This window comes from Antechinus flavipes, chromosome 2 (assembly GCF_016432865.1).
Source record: "Antechinus flavipes isolate AdamAnt ecotype Samford, QLD, Australia chromosome 2, AdamAnt_v2, whole genome shotgun sequence".
NCBI lineage: Eukaryota > Metazoa > Chordata > Mammalia > Dasyuromorphia > Dasyuridae > Antechinus > Antechinus flavipes.
In genome coordinates, this window is record NC_067399.1 from 675,935,504 (window position 1) to 675,956,962 (window position 21,459).

General features: G+C 58.9%; 1 protein-coding gene across 1 annotated transcript in view; it reads right to left on the reverse strand.

Moving 5' to 3' along the window:
* Positions 1 to 21,459, reverse strand: part of CTBP2 (C-terminal binding protein 2) — an 80,467-nt gene that overhangs the window by 19,785 nt on the left and 39,223 nt on the right. Inside the window, exon 3 of the mRNA XM_051982673.1 lies at positions 3,694 to 3,853. Within this exon, the coding sequence (XP_051838633.1) occupies positions 3,694 to 3,751 (58 nt within the window). The 5' untranslated portion in view covers positions 3,752 to 3,853. The remainder of the gene's footprint in view (positions 1 to 3,693; positions 3,854 to 21,459) is intronic.

The window sequence follows — 21,459 nt, forward strand, 5'->3', positions numbered from 1 at the left end:
CACACACTCCAACTCAGACACACTTGCACACACACTGACACTCTCACACACACACTGACACTCACACACACTCACTCTCACAGACACTCGCACACACACTGACACACACACTGACACAGACACACTCGCACACACACTGACACACACACACACACTCACAGACACACACACTCACACACACAGATGTGTATTTACTTCAGGGCCCTATTTTATTAAAGGGGGAAACCCCCACAACCGCACAGGAGGACCTCCAACCTGCAGATTCAGTTGCCAGCTGCCTGATGGGAAGGGATGCCCGGCCTGGATAATGTCCCGCTGAGACATCCCCTCACAGGGGGCCCTTCTGGCCAATGGAAAAGCCTAAAGTCCTTGGGGGTCCAGGGCCCCACACTCTGGGATGGGGTCATGGGTCGGAGTTGACACAGAGATCTTTATCCAAGAACTCCCGCGTGTATCCCGATCTTCTTGGCCACCCCAAGCGGAGTGAGTGAGGGCGAATGGGAGAAATCTGGCCCCAAGGCTGTGAGAAAGGCTTCTGGGAGCCGGGCTGCCAGGAGCTGAGGGCCCAAGCGGGGCAGGGAAGGGACCACCGGACCGGGATTGTGTCCCTGGCGGGGATAGTGGGCGGAAAAGAGGGAACAGGGGCCCACTCGGGAAGGCCGTGACGAGGACCCGAAACAACATCGCGGACGTTCGCAAATGATTAAACCTTCCAGCGTCCCGTGATCAAGCCGGGAACTGGACCGTGCTCAACCAAGGGAAAAATAATGTGGAAAATGCCGAGAATGTGAATGGCGCCTCCCCACCCACATTCCTCCGGCCTCAGCTGACTTTCCAGAACCCCCCCCCCCCACCTCGAGAACCCCCCACCCCCACCCCAAAGTCAGTTTTCTCAAAGACTGACCCAGAGCGCCACAAATCCAGCTCGCCGGAGCGGCCTCCAAGAATTGGGATTTGCAGAATCCAAGCGATGACTTCTTTGGTTCTCACCCGTCTTAAATGCAAATATCACTCGGGGACTCCGAGACTAAATGAGCCCTTTTCTGCCACTTTCTCGTCTTCAACAAGCTTTAAAATGTTTGGGGTCCCCGGCCCGCTGTACTCTGTCCGCAAATGTTCTCTCTCCAGCGGCGATGAGACAGGCCCGAGCAGGGTTAACGGGGTCCCTGATTTTGAAGGCGGTGCCTCCATATGTTTTGTAGAGAAAGGGAAGAACCCCCTTGAACTCTGGGGGAAAAGGGGCCGAGCCTGGCGCAGCTGCTGGGCCCTTGGGTCCCACGCTTTCCATGACACTCAAAGTCTGATAAGCTAAAACGCTGGGGTTTTAATTCCATCCTCAGCAGCGTCGGGAGCGAGTGACGTCAGGCGACTCTTTGACAAAACAGAAAGCGGCCGCTCTGACTTGGGGAGAATCGGAGAGCGGGGACGCGGGATCAGAACATAACCGACCTCCCGGACGTATCCGCGACTCGAGGCGACAGAGGATTCTCTCGCTAACAAAGGGAGCTTCCGTGACGCCATCGAACGCTGCCCATGACGTGTGAAAATTAAACATTTCCAGAGGAGATGAGGGTCTGTGTTTGGGAGGCGACTTTCCCTTTGATCCGTGGTTCCTGCACACGCGCCGCAGGCCAGAAACAGGAGAAACCGCAAACAAGGGAGCGGATGGCAGCCCCACCGTGGGAAATCGGGACCGGGACGGCTCGGGCCCCTCACGAGGGCCGGATCCCGGGGATATTTGTGGGTCAGAAGCGCACTCTGGCCCGGCCCAATGACTTATCTCCAGGACTGGTACTCAGGTTGGCCCGATAACTGAGCTCCAGGATTGGGGCCCAGCACTCAGGTTAGCCTGATGATGATCTGGCCCTCTTTTAGGGGGAAGACAGGCAGCTGGGTCTGGGGGCAAGCCCTTCACATGGCTCATGGGACAACTTGTTCCCCCCTTTGTATTGTGAGGGGCTTCTAAAGCTCCAGCCAGGTCTGCAAATTAGGCTCACAAACAACTTGGGGGACAAAACGATGTGGAATCGCGGTTAAAAAAACAAAGAGACTGAGCGCGGGGTTCAGTCGGCCGGATTCACAGAGAATGATGTAGGGCAGAGAGCGAAGCGCGGGGATCTGAGGGAAGCCAAGGTGTGACTGAGTGAGGGGCTTGGGCTGGGCGGTGTCCACGGCCCTTCGTAGCCCTGAGCCCACGACCTACGAAAACTGGGAACGGCCGGCCGGACCAGGCGGTGAAAGAAAGAAATGGGGAGATGTGAAGTTCTGAACGACAAGTATGAAGAATTCCAAGAAAATCGGGAAGACGGGAATGATCCTCCACAAAATGAACGCGGGAAGGGACAAGCAAAGGCCCTCCCCAAACCCCAGGAGACCCGACTCTAAAGACAGCACAGAACGGCTGAGCTGACCAATGTGGAGGAGCCGTGGGGATCCCCGGTCGGGGAGCGGGCGGAGGAGCCGTGGGGATCCCCGGTTGGGGAGCGGGCGGAGGAGCCGTGGGGATCCCTGGTTGGGGAGCAGGCAGGGTCCGACTTTCTGGTTACAAAGGAAGCTTCCACTGGGAGTGGGAGTGGGAACCATTAGCTGTTAACGAAACGTTTCTAAGAAGCTGGGCAGCCCTCAAGGAGCTTAGGAGAGGAGACGCTGAATCGGGCCCAAGGCGTCCCTCCGGGAGCGTTTAGCCGGTACCCGCTGTGACGGGGCCCTTTGTTGAGCAGACCCAGGAGGAGAGCGCCTCTGTCCTCGAGAAGCTCACAATCTACCAGGGGACGAGGCTCTGGTCTCCCAGAGTTTGCAGAGCCACCAGGGAACGGGACCGCCGCAGCTCATCACCCAATTTGTTAGGCTGACCCCCTACGGCAGAAACGTGGCCCGGGGACAAAAACAACCATCAGGAAGTGACGGAGGATTCTGAGAAAATCATTTGGGTCCCTGGGTCTAAAAAGCTCATTTCAGAGGTAAGGTTGCAGAAGCGAGGAACTGCAAGGACCGTGAGGGAGATAATAACTGTAAAGGATGCACCCGGTACACAGTAAGTGCTTAATAAATGCTTATTCCATTGCCCATCTTAAAGAGTTCTTTCCATAGCAAATCATTTTCACTCTCCTTGGTTAGATGAAGAAATGACGGCCTGAGGGAGGAGCAGGGAGAGCAGGGAAGAAGGGCCGCAGGGGGCCACTTGTCAGGGGGAGGAGAGGGCAGGAGCCCCACTGGCAATGAATCGGGGGAGGACGGTGGTCTCTCCAAGGAGGGGGCAGCCCCATGTCACAAGGGGAGCTCAGAGCCAATGTCGGGAGCCAGCCTGGAGCCCCCAGAGCAGCCAGGAGGGGACCGGCTCCCAGCCTCACTGTGTCCACCTGGAGCCCCAAGCCTTTCATGGTGTCACGTCACCGGGGACTCAGTGGGCATTGGACAAAGCCCAGAGCATCTGGGCCCCTACTTTTGCTGAAATCATCCCCCCAGCAGGAGGGCCCGCGGGAGGCCCCCACCTCAGCCCTCCAGGGCCCCAGGGAGGAAAGTGCCCGGCAGGACCGAGGGGGGCTTCCCGGCCCCCCCAGGGGTGAGTGCGCTGGCCTGGCACCGAGTCTCACCCGCCCAGAACCCTCCACGTAGAGCACGGCCTCTGCTTCCATCCGCGTGGGTGGGGGGACACTCCCAGAAGGCGGACCCGAGGCCGTTCCCAGGACTCACCTTCGCAGATCCTGTCCAATCGCTGGCGTTTGACTTTGTGCTTGTCCACAAGGGCCATTCTGGACTGGACGTCCCGACGCTCTCGCTGCAGGGGCAAAGCAGGGCACTAGGGCTTTAGGACCGCTCCCCGGGGCCCGCGGGCATCACGCCTCCGGAGACCCTGCAACGAGACAAAGCAACGCCCGGTGAGACTGCGCGGGCCGGGCCGAGGGGGCGGCGGGCTCTGGCCGTGGGGTTCCCGCCCTCCTCATCAGCCCCGAGTCCCCGTTCTCAGGAGAGCGCGAGCTGCTCGAGGGCAGGACGGCCCCGCTTTTCTCTGCCCCTCAACCCCAGCCGGCTCACGCTCGGCACGGATCGCTCCTGCGTATATCAGCTGACCCCCGGAAACCGATGTGGGCCCAGGACTGCCCCCAGCCTCGTGGCTTTAAACCAGGAAGGAGCCCTGGGGATGAGGGGCTCTCCTCACCCCAAGGAGAGAAGTGGCCAGGCCGGGCCACTCTGATGTCCCACTCCGATGTCCATCACAGACATCGCTCTGGACAGGCTGCGGCTGCCCCCACCTGCGGGCCTCCGCCCGAGTCCCCAACTCCCATGAAGCTCGGCCGGGTCCCCTCTGCACAGCGCCGGGCCCCTCACCCCGCCGGGCTCCTCGCCCCGCTGGGTCCCCTCTGCGCAGCGCCGGGCCCCTCGCCCCACCAGGCCCCTCGCCCCGCCGGGCCCCTCACCCCGCTGCTCCACTGTACCTGAACCTATTCTACCCTGTTGGCTCTGCGCCTGCCCCCCCCCCCCCCGGAGGGTCACCAGGCTCTCTCTTCGGGCCACCCCCCGCGCTCCGTACTGACCCTCCCCGCCAGGGCAGGTCACGGGTGAGAAGTGGACGCCGGCGCCGGATGGTCAGACCAGAAACGACAACTTCCCGGGGCCAGCGGCGATGGCTCCAAACGGTCCCCAATTATGCAGAGCACGGGGAGTTAATCTGTGAAGTGAGGGGCCACACGGTGCAACGGGAGCCGGACGGAGGGGGGCAGGGGACTTCTTCCTGCTTAGTAATGGGCAATTTCCCGGCAATGAGGCGGAGGAAGAACCGCCGCAATCTACAGCAATAATTAATTGATTGGGGGGAGCGGGGAACAACACTACGGAGTGAGGCTCTCATGGGCATTTGTACTGAATGCGCCATTTCCGAAGGATCCAAACTTCCCTCCCAATCAAGGGAGTTTCTGAAAATCAGTCCCTGTTTCCCTTGCACGGAAATGAGAGCGAGAACGAGTGTCAACACAGACCAAGCTAAATTAACCGGGGGGGTCGTGGGGGGTCTCTATCTTGGGCATAAGACTCGGGGGCTACAGAACTCCGTCTCCAAACCCCGCTTGCACTTGGCAAAGGGCCCGACAAATTAAGGGGGGAGGGGGAGGGCACGGGAGAAAAGCATTTCTTTCGTAATGGGTGTGGAGTCTCCGGCCGAGGGGACGCCCAGAGCCGCGCCCCCCCCCCCCCCCCCCCAGCCCTTGTCGTGCAGGGCCCGGGAGGAGGGCCCAGGTGGCGCTTCCCGCCGCGGGTCCGATCTGCAGAGAGGATGCCGGAGGACACGCCCCTCGGCCCTCCCCGGGCTGTGAAAATTAATTAGTTAATATTTGTGAAGTGCTTTGAAGACGCTAATGCGATCATTTTTCATCTGAGATGAAGCATCTCACACCCTCCTCTCCAAATTCCCAGAGTGAGACCTAATCACGCTTTTGCTTCCCTTTGAATTTTAATTTGTATAATTAGATGACTTCCTGGAAAAAAAAAAACCCACCAAAAACCTGATCACCAGAGTCTGGAGCTCGCAATCAAAGGAGAGATTAGTCATCAGCGCATCCTAGACACCCCCACGGACTCCTGTCGGTCTAAGGAAGCTTCATCGCACCGGGAGGCCCGGAGTTGGTTTGGGGAGGGGACGAGTGAGCCCGGGCGGGAAGGGGCTTTCCACCAGGTCATCCGCGGGCAGAAACAGATCCGGCCCTAACCCTCACGGGGCGTCCGGGGCCTCGGAGCCCGCCGATTCAGGAAGGGTCGTTCTCGGGCCCTACGGATCCCGACCCGGCCGTCACAGGCTTCCTCCTCTCGCGGGGTCTTCCACCCATTTCTATGGAAACAAGCCTGTGGAACTTGACAATCCCCCCCAGCCCCCTCGTGGTCCCCATGAAAAGCTGTCTCAGGAGCCAAAATGGGGCTCAGAGGCCATCAATGGCCTGGAAGAACATCTTAGTGTGAGGGGAAGAGCTGGAAAAAATGGAGCGTTTATGGCGTTAGAGAACTTCCTGAAGGGGAGGAGGGAATCGGAACAAAATGGGCGCCTGATCAAGGGCTGACCAAACCGTGGAGTTAATGGAGTGGAGGTTGGTAAGAGAAGGCTTCGGGGAATGTGAACTACCCTGAGCCACGGGAACAGAAACCAGGGGACCACGCACCCGGCAGCAACAACATGGCGGACAAACCCAATGGCTGGAGAGACCTGACGTACTGCCACGGACGGAGGAACAGGGCTCAAAGCAGGAAGAGAAGGAAGGAAGAGAAAATGGCAAAAGAGCAGGTAACGTATCTGAGGTCGGAATAAAAAAATTGAGAAACCCACGTTGGGCCATGGGGAAAAGATTGGATTTCTGTAAACTTCTCTCCTGGAAAAGGCAAATGGGAGCCCTCGTGGGAGCGAGCTCACAGGCCGCTACACACAGCCGACAATACGGAAAACCCGGCAGTTCCTCCTGGGACCCGACAGCGGCCGGACGGCCATTGTGTTTGGAGGTCCAGATGCTGCTCGGTGACCACAAAGACATTCGATGCTCCCGGCAGCTCTGGGAGGCGGAGAGAGGCCTCCCGGAAGGACCGCCCGCCTTTTACAAGCCAGGAAGCCGAGCTGCCCGCCCAGAGCCACAGAGGCAGTGGCGGCAGCGGGCGTCGTCAGGTCCCAGGAGCCCCGCTTCCTTTTGGACCAAATTTGGCAAACTCTTGCACCCGGCTCGGACACAGAGTGGGGGGAGGCTGGGGAAGACAAGAGAGACCTCCGAGGAAAACCAGCCCCAGGGCACACGGCCTTCAAACCCATGACCTGCTGAATGAGGAATCTGCCCGTCTACTCTGACTTGTAGCACAAAACCAGGCTGGTCCTCCCTCATCAGACACAGAACTCCTCCCTCTGAACCGCGCCAGGCTGGTCCTCCCTCATTGGACACAGAACTCCTCCCTCTGAACCGCGCCAGGCTGGTCCTCCCTCATCGGACACAGAACTCCTCCCTCTGAACCGCGCCAGGCTGGTCCTCCCTCATCGGACACAGAACTCCTCCCTCTGAACCGCGCCAAGCTGGTCCTCCCTCATCGGACACAGAACTCCTCCCTCTGGACCGCGCCAGGCTGGTCCTCCCTCATCGGACACAGAACTCCTCCCTCTGAACTGTGCCAGGCTGGTCCTCCCTCATCGGACACCCATCTTCCCCATTACGAGATACTTATGCAAAACCATCCCAAGGTGGCCATAATGGCTAGAGTTTAGTCTTTAGTCTTTAGTCACCCCCCCCCCAACCCCCGCCCCCCTCAATCACATCCAGTTCCACGGTGACGAGCCACGGAAGGAGAACAAGAACCGGTCTGACGTGTGAGCAGCGGCAAGAATTCCTGATCCGAGCCCAAGAACCACCTCGGGACCGAGCTTTCCGTGTGGAGATTGGAACCCGGCGCACAAAAAGCCAGAGCTAGAACGACGGGGGGAGCTTTCCGAAGACTCCTTCCCCGCAAAGTGGCTGTGAGCAGAGAAGACTCCCAAAAAGCACTTGGTGCAGTGCCTGGAAGACAGCAGCGCTCTCTAAAGACGAGTCGTTATTTTCACTATTACTATTATTATTGTTGTTGTTCTATTTCCCTATGTTGGCTTGGAGGAGGAATGACCGATGAGGAGGAGGAAATGGGGAAAAATTGTTCTACCTTCCATTCTGCAGCCGCAACTCAAGGGAACGGACACCAGTGTTTCCCTTTGGAGAATGGATCTCAAGATTGCGGCGACCCCTGAGATTGTGGCGACCCCCAAGATCGCAGCGACCCCCAAGATCCCGCCGACCCCGGTCTCACCCGTGACAAGATTCCCACTTACCCTGGCGGTAATTAAGTCATAAAAGCCACCCACTCACCAATTACAGAGACCCATCGTCCCGGGCCGACTCCTCATCCCCCAAAACACGCCGTGAGGGGGCTCAGCCAGTTCCTGGGCGGGGCGGCCGCCAGCCCTCCAGGCCAAGGCCGCGCGCAGATTTACACAGAGTAATTGCGTGTCCTTGCAGGGTCTTTCAAAATGGAAATTTCCTTAAAAACACTTCGAGGTGATGATGGCCTTAAATCCTGTTAGGGAAATCAAGTACCATGCGTTCGTTTTGGGGGGGGGGGGGACGGCGAGGGAAGGGGACGGCGAGGGAAGGGGACAGAATGTCCCGACTCGGGCGCCACTGCTGACGGTTCTTGGGGGATGCGCCCCGGCGGCTCAGAGAGCCTTTCTTCCGGAGTATTTCTGCCGGGGAGGCCAAGAAGAAGACACTGGGGGGGGGCTGAGAATCACTAAGGAAAACTTGCCCTCAGATGGAAAAGCCTCGTCGCCTTCTAGGCCCCGGCTGGACCCCGTCCCCCAGGGGATGCCGACTGCAGTTAATCTGGGCCGGCCCAAGACGGGCGGGGCCCAGACAGCCGGCTTTGGGTTTGGCCGGGACCAGAGATCAAGGACGTAGGCCTCTGTTCCCCAAACCCGCCCCCGGGGGGCCCAGGGCCCATGTGGATGCGGCACAGAGGGCAGGGGATGGGCAGGCGCCACGGTGGGGGGCGGCCCGCTCAGGCTCTGCGGGGGATCCCGGCCGGGGACCAACCTTTCAAAAATCAAAGCGGGCTTAGGAGAACAGCCCCCAGGCCCTGACCCGGCCACTGCCGGGCTCGCACCCCAAAGTCAACAACAGAAAGGCAGGTTCCAAAGGAAGCCGGGACGCTGAGGGCAGCGCTTCCCGCAGCAACCCCAAACTGTGAAACGTGAAAAATATATCTGAAACAATATTAAGCCGGAGAGAAAGCGGGCGCTGGCCCACGGGGAGCACCCGAGGGCATTGGAACCAGAGAGCCCAATGGGGAGACGAGGAGCTGCCGAGAATGGAGCGCCAGGGCCACCAGGTGGTGCCACAGTGCCCAGCCCGGACACAGGGAGAGTCTGGGCTGGGCGACCCTGGGCACGTCGCTCATCCCGTGGGCCTCAGTCTCCCCATCTGTAAAATGGGCTGAAGAAGGAAACGGCCTCAGCCATGACTGAGAAAGGTCTGAACAAGAGGCAAGTCCATCGGTACTGTTGGGAGAGGGGCCCCGGGGGCTCGCCGCCACAGTCACACCCATTTTTGTAGAAACAGGTCCTAAGGCTCTGCTGCCTGTCCAGGGCCAAACATACAAACAGTGGCCATTTCTGCCAACCTGTTTTGACTTGTTTTTAAGGATGGCCGGAAACAGAGGAAGCAGTTACCAAGAAAAGATCGGGATGTGAAAACCCAAATGAAAATCCTTAGGATGAAGAGATTATGCCCTAAACAAGTCACCGATAAAAAGAAATTCCCATAAAACCCAAAATATTGATCGCACCCCTTTGTGTGATAGCAAAGAACTGACGTCCCTCGTACCCCGGGAGATCACCATAACTACCACAAATGTAGAAATATGGAAAGATTTCCTCCAACTGGTACAGAGTGAAATGTGGCCACCACGAACAACAAAATAATCCACAAACCTGCCCCCAATTAAAGGGAGAAGACACTACTCCGCTCTTAGCGGAAGTGGCGAGCCAGGGGTGTAGCATGCTAGACACACGACAAATAGTATCAGATTTGTGGAACATCTTGTAGATTTTTCAGCTTTTAAGTGTATTATTTTGCTTTCTGTATTTTCTCTCTTCTCGTTTTCTTTAAAAGTATATTTTTAGTCGGGGACAGCTCTCTGGGAGGTGGAACAAGTTTTGTTGGTGATTTGTTTCAGTCATGTCTAGCTCTTGATACTGAATGATTTGTATTTCCTTCTCCAGCTCATTTTACAGATGAGGAAACTGAGGCAAAAAGGGTTAAGTGACCTGCTTAAGATCACCCAGCTAATAAGGCTTTGAGGCCACACTGAATTCAGATCGTCCCGACTCCAGGCCCAGTGCCCTCTCTACTGTATTGCCCAGCTGCTTCTAGAAGGAACACAGGAGGGAAACTGAAGTAAGTGAACAAATATATAACCGTATGTCTGTATAAACACGTGCACATCTTTGCACAGGATGTGTGTTTGTAGGCACAGTTTTTAGTTATTTATATTTCGTTTTGTTTTTTAATCGTTTTAGAAAATACAGGGGGGTAGCCCTCACACCCGGCTCCCCGGAGGTCTTCTGTCCCTGTACCTCGCACACCTGGCTCCCGGCTCATTTCCTCCATCTCCTATTGGCTGTTCACACTAGGCTCCCGGCGCGCGCGCACACACACACACACACACACACACACACACACACACACACACACACAGAGTATATACACCCTCACTCTCCCGCCATTTGTAGCTGCTGGAGAATATTTTCAGCCGCTCGTTTTTTTTTTAACGTTTGCTTTTCGAGGGCTCCCTGTGTCCTATGTGGGCAGAGGGAAGCTGGGTAGGCTGGAAAGAGAGTGGGCCAGCGCGCCCGCCCCCCCCCCCCCCGGAGGAAGCTCCCAGCACGTCCTCCCTGCGCCCCAATCGATCTCAGAGCAACAGACGTTTTAGTATCTAGCACATGATCAGCGAAGGAAACAGAAACCAGGGTCTGGGCGACCACGACCCCTCGTTATCCACTGAATCACCCACAAGCAGCGGCCGCTCCCCCCTCCCCCCCTCCAGCTAGCTGCGGTTCCGCGCCCCCCCCCCCCCCCCCAGTTCTAGGGTCCGTGTCCGGCGCCAGGAACTCCTGGAGATGAGGACGGAACAGTTGTCGTGCGCCCTGTGAGGGGCCCTTGGAGAAAAGGGGAGACGAGAGGGAGACTCAGTGGGACGCAGGCAACCTGGGAGACCCTCCTTCTTCAGAGGGGACCCTGCCGGGGGGGCTGGGGGGGAGCCAGTCACTAAGAGTTGTCCAGGTGCCTCCATGACCTTCAAACAGATGGAGGCAAGGAGGGAGGGAGGGAGGGAAGGAGGGAGGGAGGGAAAAAAGAGATGGAGAGATGGAGAGAAAAAGGAAGGAAAGGAAGGAGGGAAGGAAGGGAAGAGGGAGGAAGTAAGCAAGAGCTTGTCTGGGGCCTGAGGGTCAGGAGGACCTGAATGAGACTTTCCCCAGCAGCCGCCGCCTTCGGGCCATTGCTTCACTCTGGGCTGCACCTGCTCAGTTGTCAGGAGGATCTAAAGGGTTTTCCCCAATGTCAAAGCTACTTTGTTGGCCATCACTGAGGGGCCGGAGGGGGAGGGAGATAACACTTTGCACAAATAAGGAAATACAAGAGCAGGGCAAGGGCCCGGGCAGGAATGGCGGCCGGGGGGAGGCCGCGCCCGAGCTGGGCGGCCAAGACGGACGGGGAGGAAGTTTTCTCTCCCAGCTGCCGTTTGCCCAGGAGGGGCCCATCGTAAATTCCCGGAGCTAAAAGAGCCGAGGCCGGTTAGCCCAATCTGATTTTTAGGAGGAAACCGAAAATCGACTTTATTTTCGATGGCTCTTTGAGGAGAAATCTGACGAAGGGCTGACAAGTTTCTGGATAAGGCCCGGTTCCAGTCAATTCCAAAAATCTGGTTTGACGGGTCTAGCCCGGGCTGAATATTTTTTGTTTTCAGAAAAATCAGTGGGGTGTGAACAAGCAGGCGCTTTTCCTGCTCCTTCTGGGCTGAGCTGGGAACGAGGCGGCACAGAAGCCGCGCCGAAAGGGCCGACGAGCAGAGGGCCGGGACGCCTCGCTCGGGGGAAGGGCCGGCCGGGTCTGCCCTTCGGGAAAAGTCCCTTCTTGGCCCCGTAACTGCTCGCGGTCCCTCCCCAAGTTCTCACCACTCTCCAAAAGAAAAGTCCCCCTCGTTTCAAACGAGTCCCTGACTCTTCCTTCTCCCCCGGGGAGCAGCCGGCGAAGCCCACGGAGCCCTGCTCTGCGTTTGTAAATGGGAGAACGAGTGAAAAGGAAACCCGCTGCGCCGAGGCAGAGCTCATGTGCTCTCGCCACGGAGTCCTTTAGGACTGAGGTCACTTTGGACACGGGACTCACGGCTGCCCTTGGCACGGGAAGCACTGGCCCAGGATCTCGCGTGGCCGATGTCGGGGAAGGGACTGGAACCTGCGGGACAGCCTCCAGGCCCCGCTTTCCCAGCTGCCTCCCTCAAGTCTCCAACTGCACAAACTGTCAGTTATCCCCCTTGCGGCCTCCCAGGCCCCCCCACCTTTCTTCTGATCTTACCTACCAATGGCGCGGTCGTCTGAATAAAGGGACGCCGACCACTGGGGCGCCACTGTCTGCCTCCCGCCCCCGGCTCCACTTTTAATTCTCCTCAGCATCCTCACCATCCAGAAGGGGTTGCTCCCCCCCCCACGGGCCTCCCTGCTTCCCCAAGCTCACCCCTTCTCTCCAAAGAGACCCCGTGACAAAGGGCCCCGGGGACCCCCCGTCCTCCAGCTCAGGGCTACCCCCAAACCCAAGGAAAGGACCAGCAAGTCTGAGAAGCCAGACGGACCCTGGATGTGGCCGGTGTTGGAAGGGAAAAGAACGAGGAGAAGGGGGAGCCTTCCTGGAGGGGATGCGGCGAGGATTCGAGCAGGCTCAAAACGAGAAGGAAGGACGTGAGTAACTGTCCTGAGATGGAGAGGTTCGGGCCTTGGGAAGAGGCCGGTGACCAAAAAGGGACAAAAATATCTGTCCCCGCAACAAACATGCGCCTCGGGAACCTGAGCCAGCAGTGGTCCGAGCCCGGGGCTACGGCGGCAAAGGATTCTGGGGGACGTGGAAGCTGGGCGGGTGAGACGGCGCCCAGGACCTGGGGCCAGGAGCCAGACACGCCCCACAATGCAAACGCAACGGGAGAAAACAGGGATGTTGGCGAGCCAAGGGCACAAAGGGACGTCCCCAACGGACGGGAGTGTAAATACAAGGCGGCGGAAAATCAACCATGAATACGGGTTTGCCAGTAAATCAGCACTGTCAGAATCAAAGATCCCTCCTTTGGGCTTGGTGAGGATCGCACTTCTCAAGGGAGCCTGGTGACCTGCTGGGGCTGTGGATGCTTCCTGAGCCTCTACCTGCTCAGCTGAGAAATGGGGCTAAGGGCAGCATCGACTATTCAGAGTCACTGAAAAAGTGCTGTGTAAACGTTGGCCATCGTTACGCCCAATAACGTGGAAAAGAAGATGGCTTCTGGGAACAGAGTTCTGGATCACAGCTCGTTGAGCCGCTGGCCAGGCAACCGGCAAGAGGCAGTTAAAAAAAATGTATTTACTGGAAAGAGAAGGAAAAAACCCACAAATCACCTTTGGATATCCACTTCTAGTACCGAGTTAAATACAAGAAACAAAACATCACCAAAGACAGAAATAAAACTCAGGGCCATGAACCAAACGAAGGCGTCCTTCAGCACCTTTCTATGCAAGCTCGCCTCCTTTGTCATGTGGAGGGGAGAGCTTTTCGTGACTCTGGATGATGCGGCCCTGTCCCCCGGCACCTGCAGAGATGGTCACGGGTCACAGTGCACGGCCCCTCTCCCCTGACACCTGCAGAGACGGTCGCGGGTCACGGCCCCTCTCCCACGGTGCCTCCCTGAACCTTTAAGACCCAGGGGAGGGTCAAACGCTTTTCGCTCTCAGCGACTGCCCAAGTTCTCGCAGCTCCTTCGCAGCCCAAGGAAAAAAAATCAACCTGGAACACTTCCTGCCTCCAGGTGAGTGTCCCATCAAGAACCTACCCCAGGTCCGGGATTCCCAGGCCACTGCCGCGTTGGACTGACAGGCGTTTCGTTCTGTGGAGAGAGCAATTCCCAGAATTCCTGAAATCTGCTGCAATATTTCATGAAGAAAAATAAAGTAAATGTCGCCCGAAATAACCACACAGGATTGTGTCTCATGCTGGGCGTGCAAAGGATGAGCAGAAATCAGACCGCCCGGAGTTCTGGGAAATCTCTGGCTTGGTAAATTCCGACCTGCCTCCGGGAAAATGTCTCCCTCTTGTACAGAGACGAAATAAAATCTCTGCAAGGGCAGCCTTTTGCCTAACACACTGGGTGTAAAGAAAATTCAGATGGAAGAGGCAGCTTGACCGGGAGTGAGGAGCGCAACCCCCCAAGAAGCTTCGTGCAGGCCACTCGCTCAGTTTTCTCCCTTCTGGGAGGGGGGACTCCAGGGCCCACCTTCATGTTCCAATGTTCTAAGTCATGGCCACTCTTGGTACCGAGAGTCCTACGTCATCAACCTACGTCCACTTGGGTAATGGCAGGCCCCGGACCAGAAACTGGGGACGATTTTTAAAAAATGAAGTTGGTCTCTGCCCTCAAAGAGCTTGTTTTGTGGAGGGGAAACGTCACAGAAAATTGAGCCTGAAAAAAAAGACAATTACCAGGAGGAGGACATCGGGGCCCCGGAGGAAGAGCAGAGGGTCCCGTAAGACAGGGCCCTCGGGCCGGGGGAACCTGGACAAAGCTAGGTCAGAGGCCCGGATTCAAGAGACAAGAAGGGGCTTTAAATCCAAGAGATCTTGTATTTGCGCTTCATGGAAAAGAAGTCTCTGGGGAGACAGCAGAGAGAAGGGGACAGGCCCTCGAGATCACCAGCCCCAAAGTCAGAAGATAGATTGCTGGGACAGAAGTCCCTCCTCCAGCTCGGGTTCTCCCCGGAGCCACAGAGACTCGCTGAGCCCAGGAATGACCGGCCACTCGGCGTTCTGGGAACAGGAAGTAGGGAGCCGAGCTGGGGATGGACTGGACAGCAGCAGGCTTGAGGGAGGTGCAGGGAAGGGAGGATGAAGCAGATGGGGGAAGGGCCAGGAAGGTAACGGGTAGAGGGACTAAGGAGGGCGGGCTCCCCTTCCCGCGGGCCAGCTTCCTTCCAGGAGTCTCTTTTCTGCGGTTCGCTGGTCTAGGCCCAAATGCTTTTAAGACTCAAACATCAGATCGGGCCACCCTCAAAAAGCTCAGTATGGGGACACAGAGAGAAGCCTGCGAAGAGTTCTCTCAAGTACAAAGGAGTCAAGGAAGGCCCGATGACGCACACAATGAGCACGAGGATAAAGATGGAAATACGCCGATGACGGGGCCAAAGCTGGCCCCGGGAGAACTGAGGAAATGACGGGTCTCTCTGCCCTTGGCAGGTGGGGGCGAGCCTGGAGACACGATGGTTTCTTCCCTTTCCTTCCAAGCCAAACCCCGGCAGGCTGGGGAGGAAGACGACGCTATAAAAACAAAGTGATCCAAAGGCACAGAAACCCCCGTGCTCCCCCATTCCCTGGCAGGGCCAAACTGGCTGCGTAAGGAAGAATTACAAATGGGCTCCTTGGGGACTAGCCCGTGACCTACTATGGCAGCGAGATGATGGAGGTTGGGGAAGGACTTCTTGGATGAAATAACCTGTTAAAATAATTAAAAATTCACTGAGTGCAACGTGGAGGAATCGTAAGTTTTACTGCAACATCCCATAAAAGAACTCTTGCCGAGGTAATGGTCATTTTAAGTGCATAAATCTGCTGCCCGCCAACTCATGGACATGCCGGACACGGCGAAATCCCAGGGAGATAAATAGCCGGGGCACAAGTGCTGCTCTTAAGTGATTGGGTTTTGCGGATACCAAACGCAGGCCCACAAGCCAATGACGGGACGCCACATTCAGAGCTTTCTTTGGGGGGGAGGGGCAGTGTGGCTCCCCAGGGACAAGCGGCCCTCCGTATCCCCCCTCTCGCCACTTAATCGCCATTTCTTCAAGGGCGGGAGATGTTTGACACCGGCTTCAGCTGAGGGCTGAAGACACCGCCTGAGCTTTGGCCGCAAACGCGCAGGTGACCCTGACCCAAGGGACCTTTGCTAGGAGGGAGAAGGGACGTCCCGGCCCATCCAGCCCCAGAGCTCATCAGCGCCTCCCCGGGCCCAGCCCGATCCCCGGGCCCAGCCCGCCGCCCTGGTCTCTCATCTGGCCTCCAGCCACTCCCAGGGCGGATCAGTAACCGGCGGCTGAGCCCGCCACGGACACCCGGCCGCTCACCGACGGCTCTCGAGAGCGGAGAAATCCTACTTTGCGAGCTTTACGGTAACTACTGTTTGCTATTATTACTTGTCATAAGCATCAAAGAGCTGTCCCCGGACCGGGAGGAAGCGCCCAGTTTCACCGTTTTACACAGATTATGTTATGGATGGGCAACAAGGCCCCGAGCCAACCCAGCTCTGTCTAGGGGCTTAGCCCGAGGGCACGGTGGGGAGCAGGTCTGACGGTCACTTTACACATAAGGAAACGGGCCAGAAAGGCCCTCACTCACTCACCAGCCAAGTCCTCCGGCCCCGGGCGGCCGTCGCCCCCACCCCCAAGGCGGCCTGGCCGGGCGTCGGGCTCCGGGAACACGGAAGCGCGTGACCGCGGCGGCGCACGGGGCCCTTTGGGCACAGAGTTCGTCACGTCGGACACAGAACTGGGAACGTCATTCCGGGCTGCGTCCCGTGCCCCAAGTTCCTAAGACGATTTAAGAGAACACGGCCTTGAGCAGGTGGAGGTGCCTAGGACAGGGGTGGCTGGTCCAGAGCCCAAAGCCCAAGGCCCAGGATCCAGAGCCCAGAGCCCAAGGCCTGGGGCCTACATGACAGAGACCAAGGCCCAAAGCCCAGAGTCCAGAGCCCAAGGCCCAGGGCCCAGAGCCCAGAGCCTAAGGCCTAAGGCCCAGGGCCCAGAGCGTGGCTTTTCTTAAAGGAAGGCTCATCCTAATGCTAAAAGGGGAGGAAGCCCCAAAGATTCTCTAGGAAAACCTCAGGCTGCGGTGGCTCCCGGGGCCCTTCCTCCCCCCTGGGCTGGGGATTCTAGAAGGAAGCCTCCATTTTCCTCGCCTCTGATCACACACACACAGCCTGGGGCTGGAAGTTTAAGGGCTTTCGGGACGAGGCTGCCAGGATCCATCTGGAGAACGTGTCAAATCAAACCTCAGACAGTAAGCGGCCCCGCCGGAGGGGAAGGGAGTCAGCGTCAGCTGCCGGGGACGGGAGGGGCCCTTCGGCCTCTTCCTCCGGGGGACTCCTCTGGGCTGATGGGAAGGCAGGGCCTCGGGCCAGGTCTGGGGCAGACACAGGCGGACTGGGGCCTAGCGGGCACTTCCTGCGCCGAGCCCAGTGGGCAGCGCCTTCCAGCCGCCAGATGAGAAATAAAAACCCACAGGGAAGATTCAAGAGGCTTCAGCCGACAAGACGCAACATCACTAACCGTGAGCCACAAATCCCAACGACCTGCGGTCCGGGGCCCGGGAGGAGGCTGGGATGCCCTAAATCGGCCCTTCCCGGGCCGTGGCCGTGGGGAAGCAGCCGGGTGATGGCTCCCGAAGGAAGCTCTCGGGTCCTTCTCCCCCGTCCGCAGAAACGCCGAGCCCGAGTTCCTCACCCCTGGACACATCCAGGCCGTGCCCAACATTCACGGAGGTAACGAAGGCACCGGGGGCCGGCGCCCGACTTGTGCCCGGCCACAAATCCTGGGAACGTTAAGGAGACCTCGCCAACAAGGGGCCCAGCTATGAAGGCAGCTCCCTGAGGGGCCTGGGGAGAGGCAGTTAGCGGGCAAATAAAACTCCCTCTCCCTCCGTCACTGCCACAGGTTGTCCTCGAACCGGGGTCACTGCAAAAAGAAGCCCGTGGTCCAGGTGGTCAGCCAGGCAACAAACGTTAATCAAGTCCCGACTTAGCAACACGCCAAACGCCGGGCTGGAGGGTCAGCCCAGAGCAGGCCCGACGGATGCTCTTTTAGCATCCTCTGAAGCTCTGCGCAAGCCCGCGGCGGCCAAAGGATTCTGGGAAATTCGCCGTCTGGAGCCATCGGGGGCCGCCCGAGAACAGCGGCCCCATCGCTTTTTGGGGAGCCTGCTTTCTAATTCCGAACCGCTCGAGGAGATGGGGACGGAGCAGGAAACAGTGTCTGAACTGGGAGGCGGGAAGGCCGGCCTCTGGGCAAGATGTTCGGGGCCACGGACAGGCCTGGACCTTCCCCAAAGGCCCCTCAACGCCTCCTCCAGCGAAGGAGGGGAGATGACCGGGGGTCTCCGAAGTCCTGCACAGGATCACAGGTGGGGAAACGTTCTGTGCAGAAATGAGGGCTTAAATAACCTGCCCTAGATCAGCCAGAGAAAGCTTCAGAGCAGGACTTGAACCCCGTCCTCGTCTCATAGGCCCTAGATTTTAAGGTTTAATTACTTCAAGCCCAACTGAGTCACAGCGAAGTTTCTGAGACGGGATCGGGATGTGGCTCTTCCAGGACCCCGTTCGCCAGGCCTGGTGGTCCCCGTGCGCACCCCCCCACCCCCCGGGCCCCTCTCGGCTCTAACCTGTGCTTGAAGTTCTCCCCGGCACCTGACTCGGCTCTCGAGGAGTTTCCAAAAGGTCGGATCCAGCCCCACACCCCAAACTCACAGAACCGTGATGGGTGAGAACCGGGGGGGACGGGGGTCCCCGGGAAGGCGCTGCAACCCGGAGCCCAAACCGCCCGAAATCCGATCCAGGCAGCCGGGAAGCTTGTCCCGGGGGATCGAGGATGACCGTTCTCTGGGGGGGAGGGGTGATAGTGACCTCTCCCCTCCCCCCATCCAAAGGGGGCCGAGGGAACTTTTGTAAGAGCTTGGAGCGGCCGAGTTCTGACATTTCTACACAAAAAGAATAGTTTTGAAAAAAGGAACTAACGGAGATTTGCAGTTTTTCATTCTCTCTCTCTGGAAATGCTCAACTTTGGAACGTTTTTAAGCAGAAGGTCACTGAGTGTCGGGGGAAGACGAGGTCACTGCACTGCTTCAGCGCCGCTTAAAGGGGCTCGAGTGGGCGAGTGAATGAAAAAAGCATTTATTGCACAGCTACTGTATACAAAGCACGATGCTGAGCGCCGGGGAGACGCAGAGCGGCCAGACGGTGTCTTATGGCAGGAGCCCGCGCCCCGGCGGGGGAGACAACCCAGATCAGAGAGCTCCGCCACGACACGACACCGTACGTACAACGGACGGGGGGAGGGACCCTGACCCGAGGGGCAGCAGGACAGAAAGGCCAGACCTTGTCTTTGTCACTTGCCCGGTTCTGACGCAGGGCCGGTGGGCGGGCTGAGGATGAGAGCAATTCCGGCCGCCGATCGCTCCCAGAGGTGAGCCGGACCCCCGACATCACGAGTGCCCCCACCGGCCCCAAGCCTGTCCCGGACGCTCCCCTGGGTGCCCGCGGCTCCCGGACCACACGCCGGACGGCCGCCTCGGGCAGCGTGGGCGCCTTCCCCGGTGCTGATGAAGGGAACCGTTCCAACAGGGACGGCGTCTCTCCCTCAGAGCCGGCTCTGTCCACCCGTTATGGACGGAGAGCCCTCAGGAAGTGTTTGGGAGGCGCTGGGGTCGCTCGCCAGCCCCCGCCCCGGGACAGAGACAAGAGCAGGAGGCCGTGGGGTTTGGGACCCTGGGGGGCACGGGAGGGGGCACAGACCAAGGCAGCCTTCCCCGAGCGTGGCCGAGGCCGGGGGCCTTTCGTGCTTCTGCCCGGTAGCCCAGCGTGTCCCTGGCATCCGCCCGCCGAGTCCCCGCAGCCCCCGCCGATCCACACGGCCTTTACGAGAACAGGCCCTGGGCCTAAAGGACCGTGGGCGAGTCCCCGCGGCCCCCTCGGAGGCCCACCCACACGAGCCAGGGCAGGGAAGGGTTAACGCGTGGCTGAGGCCGGAAAGCCGGCCTAGCGGTACTTGTGTGAGGAAAAACATCTGCCGCTGTGAGGAGGTCAGCAGGAAATGAAGGTGATTTACTGGCTCCCATTGGCCATCCCAGCCCTCCAAGGAGCCACACATGGCTCAAGTTAACGCTGCCGGAACGCCCCCTCCCCAGCGTCCGCCCGCAAGCAGGCCTTCCTGCCCACAAAGGCCGGGCCGGGGACCCTCCCCTGGGACCCCCGCCTTCACAGCGCTGCCGGGCCCCAGGGGAGGGCACCAAAGCCCTCCATTGTTCTCTCCCCGGGCGTCCCCCCAAGTGGGGGGGCAAGTGCTCGCAGGTCCTGCCGGCCACCCGCCCCTGACACCCCGAAAGGGGAAGGTCCAAGTGCGGGGCAGGGGCAGGGGTCCCCAACAACCCAAAAGCCAAACGAAGGCCACCAACCCCAGGAATTTCCTAAGTAAACAGGAAGGGGAGGTTCCCAGCAGGGCGTCACACAGGCCGCTCCTTTGACGAGCTCCAGGGGCTCTGTCCAGAGGCCCCCTCTCTCTTCATGGAGCTCCAGACATCGTCGCCCAGGCCCCGCTCTGGGTCCCAGCCCTGGCAGGGAGAGCCGGGCCGGGCAGCTCGGGGTCTTGGTTACCCAGTTCTGGGGGAACTGTCCCGGGAGCTGGAACCTGGGAGTCCGGGCGGGAGGCCCCCATCCCAAGGCGGGGCTCCGTCCCATTGTCAAGGCCAGGCCCGCAGACCCTCATGGCCGTGACAAAGCCGGGCTTCTTCGCCCTTGGCGTGTCCCCGACCCCTCGGCCCCCTCCCGAGAGTCCACGGACCTCTTCCCGCTCCGATTCATGTTTACAGAGCAATAAATATTAAACTAGGAAAAAGCTCCAAGTTCACAGATCCCAGTGGAACCCCTGGCTTAAGAAAGCACCGGAAGTGCCGGAAGAATAAGGTGGAGGAGGGAGCCTCCGGCTCGGCGAGTCCGTGCGCAAACGACTTCGTTACGGGCAGAGGATTTAATGTCCAGAAACGTTCCGGTTTTCCAAGCCAGTGAAATTCTCCCGAATCACCGACAGAACAGGAGCAAGTGAGAAAAGCGGTGAGCTGTTCCACTGCAAAACACAAGGGGCTCAACTGAGGGCGCGGGGACGGAGGGGTCCCTCGGACAAGGGACCCCAGGGGAGGCTCCTAGCAGAGTGCAAATGGCCGACACCGGGGAGGACAGGGGAAGCTTCCCTTCTCCTCGTCCACACGGCATGAGAGGCAAACAGCAAGTCATACACAGCAACAATTAATTAAAAAAATCAGAAAAAGACATCTAACCCTAAATGGCTTTTAAAATTTGAGGGGAAAAATGGAGGCAGAAAGGATGTGGAAATACAGAGCTTCAGCGATGGACGGGAGTCTTTCATCATCTGCAGGGACTCGACAGGCCCTTTAGAAAACCTCCTCCGCCTCCCCAGGGGCCTGCAGGGCTCACACACCCCAGAAAGCCGTCTCCGGGAATTAAAGGACGAGCAGATACTAGAGTCCGTTAATGGGAGAATTCTGTGTGTTTCAGACTAGGCAGCGGGACGACATTAGCAGCAGCTGCGGGAACGACGAGCGGCCGGCCCAGCAGGCGAGGGGAGGCCGCCATGTGGATCTCATCGCCCCGTCCGTCTGGCGGAGCTTCCCGGGTTTCGAGGCGGAGCCCTCAGATCCCTCCTTGGGGTGGCCGCCTCTGGGGCCGCAGAGCCAGATGGAACGCGGTCCGCGTCCTTCGCAGCCGAGCCGGCCCGCCGCGTTGCTAGGAAGCAAACACAACCGGGACGTCGGGGGGAGCCTGCAGTGCTCCAGGCCGGGACCGGCCAACACTTGCCGGACGGCACCAGGGAGCAATAGCGGGAGGAAATCTTTGCTGGGGACAGAT